The sequence below is a fragment of the Ptychodera flava genome, chromosome 4, assembly GCF_041260155.1.
Source record: "Ptychodera flava strain L36383 chromosome 4, AS_Pfla_20210202, whole genome shotgun sequence".
NCBI lineage: Eukaryota > Metazoa > Hemichordata > Enteropneusta > Ptychoderidae > Ptychodera > Ptychodera flava.
In genome coordinates, this window is record NC_091931.1 from 44,244,158 (window position 1) to 44,260,822 (window position 16,665).

At 37.2% G+C, this 16,665-nt stretch overlaps 1 protein-coding gene across 2 annotated transcripts in view; it reads left to right on the forward strand.

Moving 5' to 3' along the window:
- Positions 1-14,640, forward strand: part of LOC139131901 (FERM and PDZ domain-containing protein 4-like) — an 88,947-nt gene extending 74,307 nt beyond the window's left edge. For both annotated transcript variants that reach the window (XM_070698211.1, XM_070698212.1), the window contains exons 17-18: positions 10,168-11,093; positions 12,383-14,640. In XM_070698211.1, the coding sequence (XP_070554312.1) occupies positions 10,168-10,335 (168 nt within the window). In that variant the 3' untranslated portion in view covers positions 10,336-11,093; positions 12,383-14,640. The remainder of the gene's footprint in view (positions 1-10,167; positions 11,094-12,382) is intronic.
- The last annotated feature ends 2,025 nt before the right edge of the window (positions 14,641-16,665 follow it).

Consider the following 16,665-nt stretch of genomic DNA (forward strand, 5'->3'; position numbering starts at 1 on the left):
TTGACGCCTTACACGGCCTTTAACCACTTTCACGTTCTATCAAAACTTTCTCATTATATTATTAAATTTTGGACTACCTGTCCACATTTAATCGGCTATTTTCTCGGTTATTGTTTGGGAAGCGGTTTGTTCTGAAAAAAAAGAGTTCCTTTTTCCAAACTAATAAATGTTGAGGACCCTGTAGCAGACATGTACTCTGCAACATGCTGTAATTAAGACTCAGTTTGATCAGCTGTGTCTAAAAGTCTGACTAACCTAGTGTGTGCATATGTGTACCAGAATAAATTACAGTTTTCCCGTAGGGAGATTAAGAATTTATTCAAGATTTGCTAGACTGAAGCAGGTCTTCAAAACTCTGACGTACAGTCACAGAATTTGATTGGCTCAGTGTCAGTCTTCATCCGTTATTTGTTGTGGAGTAATGAAGCAGTGTTAACATGACCATCGTAGGAAATCAACAAAGCTAATCCTACAGTCAAGGCATGTCAATCCATTTCCCAAGGGCTGGGTGTGCCAACGGTGATGCTGTAAATACCAGTCACAGATTTCTGTAAAGATAAGTGGGAGAAAAATTCAATTTTCTCAAAGAAAACAGCCTGTCAAGTTCTAATCTGCCAGTATTTCTCAAGTCTCTTTTCTCGATCTTTCTCGCCCTCAGATTTTCTAAAAGAAAAACTTTTGTTGTTTTGGAAGTCCATATCCATAGTACATTCTGCTGGTTTGTTTTTTGAGTTCAAAAGTTTAAACTTTTCTTCTTGTGCAACACAAAGAGCACATCGAACTCTTAAAAAAACAACATGGTGACAATCGTGAATTCATTGTGCAAAACACAAACAGAAGAGTAACAATGACTGCATTGGACATTAAATTGAACATTCTGGCCAGTGAATGAACTTGCATTAAGGTCAGCAAGTCCTATATGTCCCCAAACTTGTTGAACTTTAACCTTTGAACTATCTTGCAGTTCCAGCTAAAAACAATAGAAAATTTTGTTTTTGACATTGAGCGCCAATAATTTTGCACTTGTGTCAAATCATTCAATGTAAACATTTTTCATTTATTAAAGTTGCAGATGACGAGGATAAATTTTTCTCAGTGTCTTTAGATTTTGACACTGCTCGTTTTGAGTAAATTTAAACTGTGTGCACAACATAATAATTTTTTGCAATTTCATCATAAGTTTGAAAAAAGTTTATGGGCACAGTAAAATAAATGTAAAAACAGTGCTCTTTTATGCCTCCGTGAAACTTGAGTGTCAAGACATTTATAGTAGAAATTAAACTGCTGGTTACAGGTGACACAAGTCCCTGGTCAGCGGTAACTGTCAAGCCCTTTAGAAATTTTCAGAGTTGTTTTTGGTTCGTGTAATTCTATTTAGACAACTCAGTACACAGTCTTTGCATTGTCAGGAAAATCACTTAGTAGGTGTGTAGGTCTTGCTTGTTTATTTTCTTTCACAAAAATGTCATGGCTGAGTCCTTAGTGTTCTCTGTGAGAATTGTGTTGCGTACAGGCATGCAGGTGTCTCTGGAGAGTTGCAATGAATGTCTCATAAACTGACAGTACACTATAGACAGACTTTGCAGTGAATGGAGTGCCTTCATCGACTTCTGTACAAAGTGAATTCCTGTCTCCAAACTCCGGGAGTCAACGTCTTCTTAAAGTCTTCAGAACCAGGAGTCTGTATTTTTAGAAATCTTAAAAGACAAATGTCATTCTGTCCAGAAAAGGTACCATTTGTCTGGCTTTTTGTGTCAGTGATACTTTTCTCTAGGTCAAAATTAACAAGTGGATAAGTGAATTCAAAGATTATGTCATGCAAACTGTTGCCTTCTTTTACTTTCTTTCAAAATTTTATAAGTTTTTGATAGAAATTATCACAAAAGTGCAGATTACAGGAAGTTTTGACTTGATGTTGAAGTTAAGAGGCACATACATGTAAATAGAAATTAATAAAGTGTATAGTGGAAAGAAGAAAGATTTACAAAAGAATAAATAATTTGTCACTTTCACTTTTCCACTGACTGATAAACAATATTCTGAAACTTAAGATTTCAATTCTGTTCCAGTACTTAAGTGTGTATGTAAATATCTACCACAGATATTAAATGAAGAACGGTGTCGGAAGAGAGAAAACAGAAAACTAGAAACAAAATTTTGGAAAGATAATGCTTTGTCTCTGATTCGCAGATCTGACCATAGACAGTAAAGTAATGTTTCTCTACTGTCTATGATCTGACAGAACACATTATGTTAAAACTCTCCATCCCTATCATAATGGAGAAACTGTATTGTTCTCAATGCACACATTCTGTATGCAGAGATAAGGTACAAGTCGCATTTCAGCAGTGTTGCCTCACTAAATTGCCATTGTAAAGCTACCTGTGTGTTGCTTGGGTTTCTATAAAAATTATTTGAAACATTGCGTGTACACTGTTTTTGTTGAGAGAACTTTTGATATTTTCATTTTAAGATTTAAAGTTCTTTTTAAGTGATACGCTCAAGTTTGGACTTTCAACATAAAGCAGTGGCATACTGTGAAACTGCTGGTAGTTGACGAGAATCAGAAAACATGTTTGCAGCCAACCTTGCATTATTGTTGAGTCACTCTTTGGAATACGGAGTTTGTTCAATGGTCACCTCTGTTTCAGGGTCAGTTATCATTCAACCAGACCCTACAACTTTGTGTCAATATCAGTCCCATGTCTCCACTCAGAGTGCAGTCCCACACACACTGAAAATGGTGAATGGCTTCTTGAGGGTGGCACCCAACGAAACCTAAAGCCACAGAACAAGTGGACAAGTTTACCTTCCCCCTTTCAGTGCACCCAAACAAAGGAAAATAAGTTTATCTAAGCTGCCGTGACTGAAAAAAAATTGGGCATGGAGCCTGTGGAACAACTGGAAACGCGATATGCACACAAACACACAAGCGGTTTACCAAGCGTATATAAAAGGAGGGATTGTTGGTATTTGATGTAAAAGCAATTACATTTCTCAGTCACAAGTAAAGAGGAGTTACTTGTGACCCAGTGTTTGGTCAACAAAGTACAAGAATTCTTGCCAGGTTGCCATGCTTGTCGTTCTGTTTTGGATTTTTGAGAGTTCTCCCAGGCAACAAGAAATCAAAGCCGACATTAATGCCATCAATACACATGTACAATCTATTTTGCTTTGTGATCGGTGACTGTCAATTCAGGCCATACCACACCCAAATCAAGATAATTCTGGCATAATCTTCCAGTATTATCCTGTATTTTCCTCACTTCTATCCAGTTAAGTTATTTCTGTCAAGTTCAACCAACCATGGACAATAAAGGCTGAGTTTTCCAAATCTATATTGATAATATTATTTCTACACTCACTTGCAAACATTTCAGTATCAGATTACGTCTACTGCAATCAAATGTAGAATGTTTTTGTGACAATTGCATGGCAATGAAGGATGAATGTTATGTTTCATCATATCAGATCTCTTAGGACTGGAAGAAAATTATAATTAAATGTAAATATATAACTCTATTCATGTCTAAGTAGTTTAAACACTCTAAAAAAAGACAGACTTTCCATCGCATGCAATCATCTCAACATAATTCTAATGGTATTATCAGTAAACATTACCATGATATTTCATTGCCAGGTGGCTGTCCATCATCATCTGTCATCATTTCTTATTTCTCAGTTCAAGTCATCTTCTATGATACAAATTGTCCGACAGCTTTCAAACTAGGTTTGAACATAATCCCAGGGATGATACCAGTCAATGTAAAGTGTGATTTTGGGGGTGAGGATGGGGGAATGCATATTTGCAATTCAGGGACAATTTGTCATTTTTGAACAAATCTTCATCGTAGGTCATATGGCTGTCTCATATTTGTGTTGATTTTTTTCTGCATTTTTTTTTTGAGAAACAGAGAAATTTTATACGTGTATAGAACATTTTCTGTATACAAACACTTTATACTTTTTACAGGTCTTTGTTAGTCATCAAATTCCATTTTGGCAAATTTTTCAACTATTCTGAACTTTTGTTGGATTTTAGGTGGCACATTTTTCAATGATGAATATGAAAGGGCAAGGACTGGTTACAACTCATGAAGTGTAGCAAAAGAGAAAGTGTTAGGGTTTCGGAATGTTTGTCACAGACTTTTCATTCCTTGGCTATTGAGAGTGTTCTCTCGAAATAAAAGGGAAAAAAGCCAATTAGTGAATGCAATTCTACTGCAGTCGGAATGCTCAAGTGTAACACTGGTGTCTTTAGTATCTCTTCAGACCAAGTGTGTAACCACAAAGAAGAAAGTCTATGAAACAAGATTCTTTATGTGTCTTATCGTCAAAAGAAAACTTACATGTGAAAAAATGTAAAAAAGCCACAAGAACAAAGGACTTGCTTTCTTGTATTTGAAATTACAGTGGCATTGTTGATGAATAGGCCAGCGAATGAATTGAATGGGAGAAAAAAATCACCATTTTTTTTCTACTGGTTCAACATTCGATTACTGTTCCACAGCCTATTCATTAAGAATGAACCAGACTAGCAAAGCAGATTGAATTTTTGGACTGAAAGAATTCATGTCAACTTCTTTGTGTGATAAATTCTTTCAGCAGTTTTTGTTCATTTGTGTAAAAGGGGGAGGGCATTTGGCAAATTATCCTGGCTTGCTAAATTTTTCAATTCACAGATGTGATGAAAGGCGGATGCAGCGTACAAATTGATTGTCAGATTAAAACGTGCCCTACTTCAGCTCTTTAGAGTTCAAAGCAAACGAATGCCAAGTGTCGCAAGTGACTTTCATGAAAAGGGACGCGTATTTGGAGCAGTTTGTACGGTGTTTTTTTAGTTGCAGACATGCAGTGCAGTTTGAATCTGTCAGTTTCATTCATTGCCGTATGAAAAGACAGAACACGGGCATATTTTGTTTGACAGCTGTGGGATGTGTGCAAACCAGGGTTTTTATCTCCTTGACTTGTCAGATTTCCGCCTGTAAAGGACTGTGTTTTGAAATACAGGAGAATCCAAAACACACAGCTAAACATTGTCAGCAAACACTGTGATTGCTCTTCAATACACCCCTACAAGTTGCAATAGATTCCATGGCATGTTTCATCGTGGTGGACCGTGGGTATGAGTCTGTACTGACCGAAAGACGTCATCCAAAGAAGTACAGTAAACCCACATTGATGTGCCAACAATGCCAGTGTGTGTATACAACACTCAAATTAATCTGCATTATACTTTGAAAAACATTCCGCACCATTTTGCCAAGTTCTTCCCCTGTATCTTGTCAAAGAAGGCAAAACAGAATTTCAGTGCATGGACTTTTTCATGATTTATCCGGAATGACCAGTAAAATGTCTAAATTTCATTGCTTTGTTGAAATTTGCAAGGTGTTCCTTGGTTGGTCTGTGTTTGCGAACAAACAAGCAGAAAAGCAACGCTGTCAAAATACTATGTTAAGTGGCCAGTAACAAGTTTGACAAAGGCAAACACTAGAAAAGTTGATAACCCGAAGGTTGCCATTTAGCGAGCACGTTGTGCATGGACATTTTTGAAATCAAATATTGCTATAATCCCCGAAGTATATGCGTGCCGATATCCAAGATGGATGGTGTACATGTTTTGTGAAAAGCTTCTGTGCTGTCCCCGGTATAGATCTGTTGACAACAGCATATTTTGAACGGAGTTATGCAACTTTTGTGAAAAACCCAAAGTTGATCTCAGCATCTCGAGACACTCTGTCTACACCTCAGAGTGTTTCTATGTGCTCTCACATGACCCCACGTCCAGAAAGACCCTTTCAAAGTGACAATAACGCCCAACTTGTCTCAAGCCAAACGTGTTTTGCCGTGACAAGGGTCCAAACATGTTTGCCACGACAAGGACCCAGGCAGGTTTTGTCCATCGTGCTCAGATGAGAGTCACCTCAATTTGTCCGGGGGAGTCTAACGAGTTTTTGATGATTCCACTTTTGAAGATATCTTTGTGCAGCAATCTCAGTGGGTGGGTTTTTCAAAACATCTCTCTATAGAAAGGAGCAGCCACTTCTAGGCTAATAATACTCTCAGCTTGATAAAACCGCAGCCACTTACTATAGTTTGGCAATTATGTCCAGTATAAAAGTATGGTACTGTGTAATGTAAGGAAGCCTAGGACTCATGCAGTGCTCTGGTGCCTCTTAGCTGGCTATTGTACAACATGAACTCTCAAGCATTACAGCCCTGCATCTTTCATATCTATCTGTCTATCTATCTACATATCTAAACGTATATATGCGTGTGGTGGAAGTGTGTATAATTGTGTATACACATCAGGCACATATACAATTATATATTCATACATGAACACATACAATTATATTATATATATATATATATATATATATATATATATATATATATATATATATATATATATTATATATATAATATACATACATACATACATACATACATACATACATACATACACACACACACACATACATACATACACACACAAATATGACACTTGACAGCATGCTTTGTACAATAATCTAAAGTAACATAGAGAAAGGGACTGACACACACTACAGTACACTACAGTAGAATATGAGATGAGCAAGCTCAGTGGTGCTGCATTACAGCATATAACGACAAATACTCAACACTTATATTGAACAGTACTGTACAATCAACAATGTCAGTCTGGTACAGTGCATGTGATACTGTGCTGCAGAATGGTGTTGTGTCACGTCATGCATTGGTAGTTATATATGGAGGCATAACAGTCTTTTTGCAGGGTACACCTAGGATTATGGTGAAGTGAGTCACAGCCCAAACATCTATCAGTTAGCAAATAGGCAAGAAACCAGCTGAGCAGTTTGTTGTGTGTATGAAGTGTAAAGTTCAGGGACTAGAATGTGTTGGTGGAAAACCTATTGTGCTGCTCTGTGTCAAATCTCTTATCTTACAGCCATAAAAATAAGAAAATGAAGCGATATCACGATTGAAACTAATTTGGGAGAAAAGGATATTTTGTTCAAATTTATCAAAAGTGTTAGATGCCCTATAGCTGAAAGTTGGAATATCACAAGAACAAGTGAATTGCAAAGAAAGAAAACTAGATGAGTTTAAATTTGCTGATTAATTCAACATTACTACTATATACTATTCTTCCAAATTAGTTCCAATTGTGTTCAATTTACACATTGAACTAACCTTAATATGTCAACATAGCCACTGCCAACCCATAATATACTATCAACTGCTACATCTATGAAACATAACATAGCAAGCAGTTTTAGTTTTAATAATCCTTTCACCACAATGGTTTGGTCCAGTTCTATCGCATTAAAAGCAAAGTTACACCAATGAGAGCAGAAGCTACGCTGTCTAAGTTTAAAGCTCCAAATAGAGAAATGGGTTTAGAACACTGAGGCAGTGAGACGTTTAGGTGGTGGTCAAATGGAAATGAAAATTCAAAAAAGAATTAGAATTTTAGCTATTACGGCTTGTAATAGATTATTGAAAACAAATATGATATTAGGCCTTGTTTCTTTCTCCTTGTTAATGAACATATCTGTGTTTTCCCTCTGAACAGATATCAGAAAAAAGCCATTCACTTTTATTTCACATATTGATAAACTTTCAGCAAGTTGTCTAATCAATGTTCTTTATTTTTTGCATGGGTTGTACGGGAGGTAGGGATCTACCATTGACTAGCATGCAGCAATTGCAGTGTGGACATTTTTCTACTTGATCTCATTCTGCCTGTGATAATCATGTTGGGAAGTGACAGAAAAAAACTGAAACATAAATTGTAAAAGACGGAGAAAAAAACCGATGAGATTGAATTAATGAAACTTTACAGCTTCATGTGATTGAAATTAAACATGTTGTAGTGACTGACCAGTCACAATACAGATATTGATATGAATCAGTGTCTATCTTAAATTAACACATGTACACCCGCCTTATGTGAAAATGATCCCTAGGGGCAACGACCCTAGTGACCCCGACCCATCACAATGCACTGACATTCCATCCACTAAGCTGTGCCTTTTGTGGCATTTGTGAGTATGACCAAAAGAAAGCGTAATCCCAGAGAAGTGAGCACTGATATTTGCCGTTTCAGTTTGCTCAACAACTTGTATCTCTTTTTTGTTCTCTCTTTCTTTCTTTTTATGTAACTTTCCTTAAGCTCTGGAAAATATTTTGATTGCACAATGGGAGGAGGGATTCCATTGTTGTGTACCTTGGCATGAGAAAGTTAAACAAGAGAAGGTTGCTACCTCATGATTCAATATTATCACTTCTGATTAAAGTATTGCAGGTAAATATGTTTGCTTTGGTAAAAGTATCTTTTTCTAAAGACAAAGGTCAGCAAAATTCAGTGTCTGAAACTAAAATAGCCATGACAGTGACATCATTTTGTCTCACACATGTTCAACTTCTTTGAGTGTAAATTCCAGTCTGTTGCACTCATGTATGATTCTATTGGTCAAGCAACAAAGCAAACTAGTGAAAGCCTGTTTCTTAAATAAATATTTCTCACTGAAACATTTCAAGGCTGCCTGTTGAAAGTTAATTTTCAAATCTGAGATATTGTTGGCAAACGTAGACATAAAAGGCAGACTTTATTCTCTCAACATTAGTGAACTCATTTCAAAATGTCTAGGAAGAAGTCAAATCACATTTGCTCAGGTACAAATCTTTCCATGCCGATGTGTGTTGCTGCATGTCAGCTGTCTGGAGTCTCTTTAACCCTTCCACCCCCACTTTGCAATGTGGAAGTCCAATCTTTCCATTTAAAAGTTCAGGGATAAACTAATGTAAAGAAGTGAAAGGGTTAGAGCAATAGTGAAAAAACACATTATCTACCGGATATTCAGTGCTCCTCACCATGGTTGGACAATTTTTTTTCAGCACCTCACTCACTGCTTATAGTGTCTGACAAACCAAGCCAACCAGCCAGGTCTATCTATTTGATCACCAGCCCCCCCCCCCTCCCGACATGCCCCTTTCCATTCCATCCCTCCCATCAATTTATCACCGATTCTTTATTGGATCTCAAAGTTACCCCACTTGACAATGATGGTGAACATTGAATTCTTTCCAACAATGTCGATCATTCCGACCTTGAAGACGTGGAGGTGTCATTGACCATTTCCCTTGTCATGCTCTATCTTGTCTCTCCTTTTATATTTCATTCAGAAAAAAGCTTTGCAAGGACACCTTTATCAGTTTGGGTTCTATAGAGTGCCTTGTGTCCCCGGGTCAAAAAATAGCTATTATTTTGTAGTTAAGCAAGCTGTAAGCAACAATGATCCCCTTTTATTAAATAACTCAGCGGAATACCTCTTCCATCACCGCGTTGCTGGGTGATGCCGCAATCGGTGTCATCTTTTCCTGTGGATATTCCCGGATGAAATTCATAGACACAGACGACGGAATTCAATCAATCAGGCGCAGTCTGCCTGACAGAGGAAATTTCAAATCACCCTGTGATTGAAAGAGAGATGGAGAACAGTAAACACAGAATGACCATGACAGATATTGTGACAGCCTTCCCACAATCCACCTGGCAAGAGAAAAAAAACAGGCGGGTTGCATTGAGTACATTACAGTAGAAGTGGCAAGATTAGGACACGGCCCATTTGCCAGTCAGGGGCGTAAATTAAAACCTAAATTAACTGTACCACCTTTGTGCTTGGTGTCAGCCCCCCTGCTGCAATGATGTCACAATTTAAGGCCTGCCCATTGTCTTGGCGGGGAAAATTTACAGTATGACTCCTGGCTGGCCAACTGTCCCGGTGTGTTCAAGCAGAAACTAAACCAAGCAAAATGGACTCCTTCTCTCATCATAGAGATACATGTTTCAACGGTAGAGGGTAATATAATATATTACTATACCCCCCAGGGAATACATTGTATCAATTAGGGTTAGACTTACTCTTGCTTGTTATACAGGTATTGTTGTAAATTCCTGAAAGTATCAAACAAAGTATTCTTTGATATGTACTTAGACAAAATGCTGATTTATTTTTACATTTTCATTTCTTTCAAATTTGGAAAAAATCTGTCAAATGTCACACAGTTTTTTGAAAAATGAAACGTTGGATGAGGTCTGTGTTTAATGTTTCAACTAAGCCATTTTTTCTTAATCATATCCCGTATCTTCTGTTTCAGGTCAAAGATGTCGCCAATAATTTTGGTGAAACTCTGAAAGCGGCGGAAGAGGCCTGCGGGAAAAGTTTGAGTGACCCGGCTATGAAGTTACTACTGAAAGAAGCACAGAACATGGCGGCCATATTGTCAGCCATGATGAGAACATTGAGAATGTTGCAAAATAGGTAGCCATCATCCTTTGAAACAAAGGTTGCCTTATCTTGATACACTTGTGTTGACCAATCAGAGTATATTTACCTTTTTCAACATTCTATTTACATATCAACTTTTTGATTGGCCGACCATCTGATATAATTTGCATTATGTCGTATGTTGTACTCACCTATGCAGTCTCTATGAATGTCTGTTTAAAATGGTTGAAAATTACCAAAGGCTGACCCCCATTGCCACCAAGATTTCATGGAGCCCCAGTGTCTGTAATGGGATGTGGCTGGACCCAAGTATAAGGATATAGGGGTGACAGCATTGAAGACACTGATCAAGTTGATGATAAAACACTTCACCTTGCCTCTGCTGGACAGAATATGCCTTTCAAGAATCTTGAAAAAATTACAAACTTTTATCACATGAATCTATCATGCTATTTTGCCAATAGCGCCTCATACTGTACAATATTTATTGTGTTTACATTGGAATCTGCCTTGGTTTTCAATTTTCTAGGAATTTGACAAAATGGTCCATGCTTGTTACACAGCATTAACAGTGAACTTACCATGAAATAATTAGTGTAAAATCTAACCACAATACTTTCACAGGTTTTGGTAAAGCATTAGTATAGCTAAAGCAAGATGGAATATCTGTGTATATATTATGGAATATCTATTTGTTAACAGGATTTCAGTATTGTGTGTAGCAAACTCAATATCTCACCTTGATTTGTTGAAAAGTTCAAACCAATTTCTTATACATTAATTTTATTTTTGATGGTGCATTTTTAGCTACTATAGACTATAGTCTATAGAAGCTATTGGGATGGGTATCCGTCCGGCGTCCGTCGTCAGTCTGTATGTATGTATGTATGTATGTATGTATGTATGTATGTATGTCCGTTTGTGAGGCGTCCGTCCACTCAAATATCTTGAGAACCGCAGTACTTACTGATTTGATATTTGTTGTGTAGATGAAAAATACGATTTTGAGAAACTATTTTTTTTAATTTTTTGATATTGTTGAAAATAGGCAAATTAATGCCAAAAAAGTTGTTTTTGGTAAAAAATCTTCTTCTTCATAACCGCTGGTCAGACAGCTTTGTTATTTGGTATACAGGTCCCTAGGGGTAACCCAACTTAGACTTGTTCAAATTGTGATGAAATATGCAAATCTGTATTTTTAAGGAATTTTTTGTCATTTTTGGTCAAAATTTGACTTACATTGTATGTAATTCTTGTACTGTATAAACCCTATCAATTCACCCAGAAAAAAATAATTAATATGATTTTAAATAATTGAATTAATTAGGAAATCATCAAAGCCAAAATAATTTTAGTGTAGAATTATCAGAAAGTTCAACTTTTTTTGACAGTTCATAGTGAAATGCTTACCATCTTGGAGGATTAAAACATAGAAAGGCAACTTTCCTGAATCCCAACTTTGACATATTCTGAACCGTCATTTATTGTGCCCTGTATGTTATCTAAAAGAAATTGCTCAAAATAGTCAATAGAGATAGAGATAGAGATAGAGAAAGTTCTAATTTCCATTTATGGTTGACTTGGTAAGGATAAAATAAAATTACTTTTTGAGGAAAAAAATAGAGTGGTCAATTAAAGAGTGGTCAAAGTGATAGGTTTTTATGGTAAAGCTGGGCTGTAAAGATTCCTCGTGCTATTTATAGCATTATGCAATCTGTGTAAACAGTGCAATGAAAGTGTAACATGATTCCTTATAATGCTTTTGATGACCTTGAACTTCTTAAGTTTCAAACCTTTGTCTCTTCAGTGTCCTTTCTCTGAGTATGTACAGTCTCAACTTATTAAACAGAACTCACGATGTTAATCAAAGATATCCACCTTCTTCATCAATACATGTGTCACAAAAGGTTATTCTCTACATAACTCAACAGAGCTCTGTCAACTGTTGAGTTGCTTGTTCTTTCAAAACCGCTGGTCAGACAGCTTTAATATTTAGTTTACTTGTCCATAGGATGACCTTAGTGAGATAATTTCATACAGTCAGGAAATACTTAATTTTGTATCCATGTCTATAGTAGCTTCAGGGACTTTGGCCCTATGTTTTTTCATTTGTCACAATGAGATTTTGATACACAAATGGCATATCAATTTGTAAGATAAAAAATCCTTCTTGGCTTTACAAAGTCCAAAAAATGGAAAGAGAGAAAGAGAGAAATTTGTTTAAACACAACCCACAGGACCTTGCAGGAATTGATTCAAGCAAACCTTGTCCAACAAAAGAACAGTTCTGTGACAGTATTATTTCATATTAACCATAACATGGCCATTAGATACATAGCCAACACTAACACACACTAGACTTTCCCTTGATCACCTCCTTGCTCTTTCCCCCCCCCCCATACACACACCATGACATGACATGCTCAAAAGATAAACAGTTTTCAGAGAAGGTGAGGAGCATTATCCTGCCTACAAATAAACTTAATGCTAATTATCAGTGTCAGTGAAATAGCTGTGTCCGTAGTCTCTCTATCCACTGGACACAATAGTACGCCCAACACAATATGAACGATATTATTTTTAACCATATTTATCCTAATTTAATATATTCTATCGTATTCTAAGGAACAAATTTTGTCTGCATTATTTTTGTATGTCATGTTTTTTGTTGTTTTCAGAATTTTAATATTTTTAAACCTCTAATTACCACCTAATTTTCCTTATGTATAGTTTACCCTGTAACACCTGCCTTGAGCGGAATACGAGCTCCATATTACATTTCCCAGCTGGTTTGGACATGTCCTCATGTGAGTTTCTTGCGGAGTAAGATTTATTAGCCACTCAGTCACCTATGTTTGTAATCTCCTAACCAGCCAAAGTGTTCTCAATTAAGTAGAGAGTCGAGGAGTTGAGGGGAGAGATTGGAAAGCCAGCGACATCTGAGTTGGTGCTAGGCACGGGCAAGAGGTATTTTACTTTCCATTGGTGACTCACTCAAAGTTTAACAATGGAGAGTGATTGAGGCAGGCACTGCTAAAAGGAAATTCAGATTTGCTAGTTGCAGTGTAATGGATGTTTAATAGTGATCAATGATGGCAGCTGCTGTATGGAGTTATAACCACCTTTAAGAGTGGACACTTCACGTCCAAATATCAGATACAATATACCGCACAATGCAGCCAATGACTGCCGCACAATATGTTGCCAAGGTGGCGAGAGGTCCCCATCTCTTCTCATAGCAGTTACACATCGCATAGAAAAGGCTCTAAAACGCCCTGCCCCTCTGTTTTTAAAACTCGTTCTTAGATTATTTGCGGGTGTGGGTAATTCATTAAATGCAGGTTTCATGTGCCTGCATACAATTGCCATTAAAGACAGCACTTGCTGGGATTTTTTGTCGGCGGTCCCAGCTGATGGACGGACTCTCCCTATTCACCAAATGTTGCCGGAAAACCATGTTGATTTCATTTTCTATCACAATCATTATTACAACACACGGTGGTTGTGAAATTTGACAAGAGAGAAAAAAGTCATCCAGACAGTGTGAAATTGATCTGACAAGTGAAATTTTCATCGAAGTGGCTGTTGCATTTATGGTTTACGTCTCTGCAATTCCAAAAAAAACATAATAGGCAAGTGGTTTTGATGATGTCACCGCCACCTCCCGCTGTGAAAAAAGGTGCTCTAAGGATTTCAGTGTTTACGCCCATCTTGTCAATGCAAACTGTGTACTGTATAGCATGAGTGATAGAAATATAGCCTGCAAAACATGGCATGTTTTCAACACAACCTCCAACCTGATGAATGCGCTGTCTGAACTTTCGCGCTGAAATTGAACACTCTAAAAATTCCCTATATTGTTCATTTTGTCGTGGAACTTACTGGATTTCGGATAGGGTGAAATACTCCCCTTGTTTTCACCATGCATCAGTCGTTCAATTGTCACTTTCACTATTTCACTTCAAACACGTATATTTACCTCGTTTCGTTGAACACAGCTTGGTGTTTCTTCTTTTCTTCGTGAAAATAACGTGCTAAAATCCAGCATTTATTTGTATTATTTTAAGTAATAAGAAGATTTAACAATTTGGTATTTCATTGTATGATATTTGTGCTGTAAACATTTTTGGCATGTATATTTTCAATTTATTCGTTTACCTGAAAAACCATGATGTGTGCTTTGTTCATATTTTAATCTCTATTATCGTATTTTTATTCAAGTTTGTATATACATATTATATATAAATGTACATCTTATGGGTATTTTATATACTGGCAATTTTGCAACGCCGACATTTAATTTTTCAAGTCCGATATTAAATTTTCACGGAGACGCAACGGACATGTTTGTTGGGAGTAGTTTTTGAGTGTGTGCGAAAATGCAAGTTTGACTTTCGATTTTTTACGTTATTGTAAAGTGACTTTATTCTTTCCTACTGAATTCCTGGGTCCTCTGATTGACAAACCAAGGATGCCCGTTCAGAATCCGTTCCTTGAATTATCCGCGTTCCCAGCCTACAACTTCCAAGAGGCAACTCGGTGTTCAATTTTTAGACGTGTAAGGGCCGACATCTTGGCTGGGACCACACAGCAATGAATTAGTCAAATTATGGACTAACCGGACTGTCGCTATAACCTCTTTGATTAACGTGTAGCCGCGTTTCCACTACGATTATTCTCATTCATATTTTCACAAGTTAATGCAGCCGACGTCCACTATCGACCAAATGCTCAAAGTATGACCGTAAATGTAGCAATGGATGTTGCACGGGCTTTGGGAGTAATTTCGATATAGAGGTGTCAATGCAGGGCTAGTGTGGCGCGGTTGGCACTCCGTGCATGGCTGCCTGTTCGATTGTAAGATGACATTGGCACACAATAACCGTTCCTCGGATCTTTCGTAGTACAAAATGACTCCTGTCATCTTACCCTAGTCTGTTCTGCCAGGCGAAGATGTGGTATCCCATTGCACATATACCCTTCAAAGTACAGAACGTAACGTCTTTTGTGGAAAATACACGACGTATTTTAGATTAAAAGCCGCACGTCTCCAATTCGACCGAATATCAAACTTGTGGTATTTTTAATCGCAAACGAAAACACAAAGTCGCAACCACAACTTATTTTATTTCTATGTCAGTCTATTTGTTCTGCTTCCATGATACAACAGCCTAAATTTCTATGTAAACCAGAAAGAAGACAAAACGATAATACATTAACATTCCGGCCATCATAAGGTGACAGGCAAACATTCCTGCCAGCTCTCTCATTGTCTGTCAAGTTTACCGTTATGATTTTGCTATTCAGAGGTCTCTTTGTCTTCAATTTAAAATTTAATCGGATACCACTTCGTATCCAGAATAGCTCTTGTCAAGAACCTCGCCCCTCAAAATGCCAATCGCATTGTCTCCCATCCAAACTGGCAATTGAATATACAATTTATCGTGATGTATGGTGCTCGGCACCGCATTACTCTGCAATTGTTCAGTCAAGGCAGTTAAAAACTCATGCATTACATTTTAAACTCGCAAATTGCATCACAAAGCCCAGCAGAGTGCACAAGTGAGAGTGCTGCAGCCTGGTATTGGTTTGGGAATTTCATTTCATCTCTTTTAAAGCAAAATTGAACCGTGTGGCCGCTTGATCTATGTAAGACGAGACTGCTGAACAGTTCGGAACAATTCTTCAAAGTCACCACCACTCTCAGTACATAATTTAACGTTGTAAACCAACAGAACTCCTTTAACGAGGTTGTGAAACGGTTTACTTCCACCGTTGCTAAATATCCTGTGCCGAGAGAAAGTTATTCAATGATAAAATGCTCATATATATGTTAAATGGAGCGTGAGTTATGTGACATAGGGAGAGATCAATACTGCAAGTCTTTTCAGATACTGCACATCTTTCCAACGAGAACGCACTCAACCGGACCCCTGCTTTAATTATGTAATTGTCAAAAATCATCGATCAGTTGTCAAAAACATCAATCATAATGTGACAAGTACATGTAGTACACTGATTTCTGACCTTTAAGCGTAATCTCGAGAAATGATTTCTCCGAAATACGGCCGAATACAGCTTGTTTTTTTGTTTTGTTTTGTTTTGAATTCCGATGAAAACACCGTATATGGGAAGAGTCTTTGCGTTAACGTCTGTATGTAAACTATTTTGATCATGTTGGACTCCTTTACTCATGAATGGTTAAATGATCGAGTTAGCAAAACTATTTTCCAACTTTGGGATATGTTAGGATTAATGCACAGAAAGTCTTAGCAAGCTGAAGTTTTGGATGTGAAATAAAGTAATAATCGCTAATAGCATCTTACTAGTGCGGGTAGAAATGTGTTCCCTGTACAAAATGGGTGTT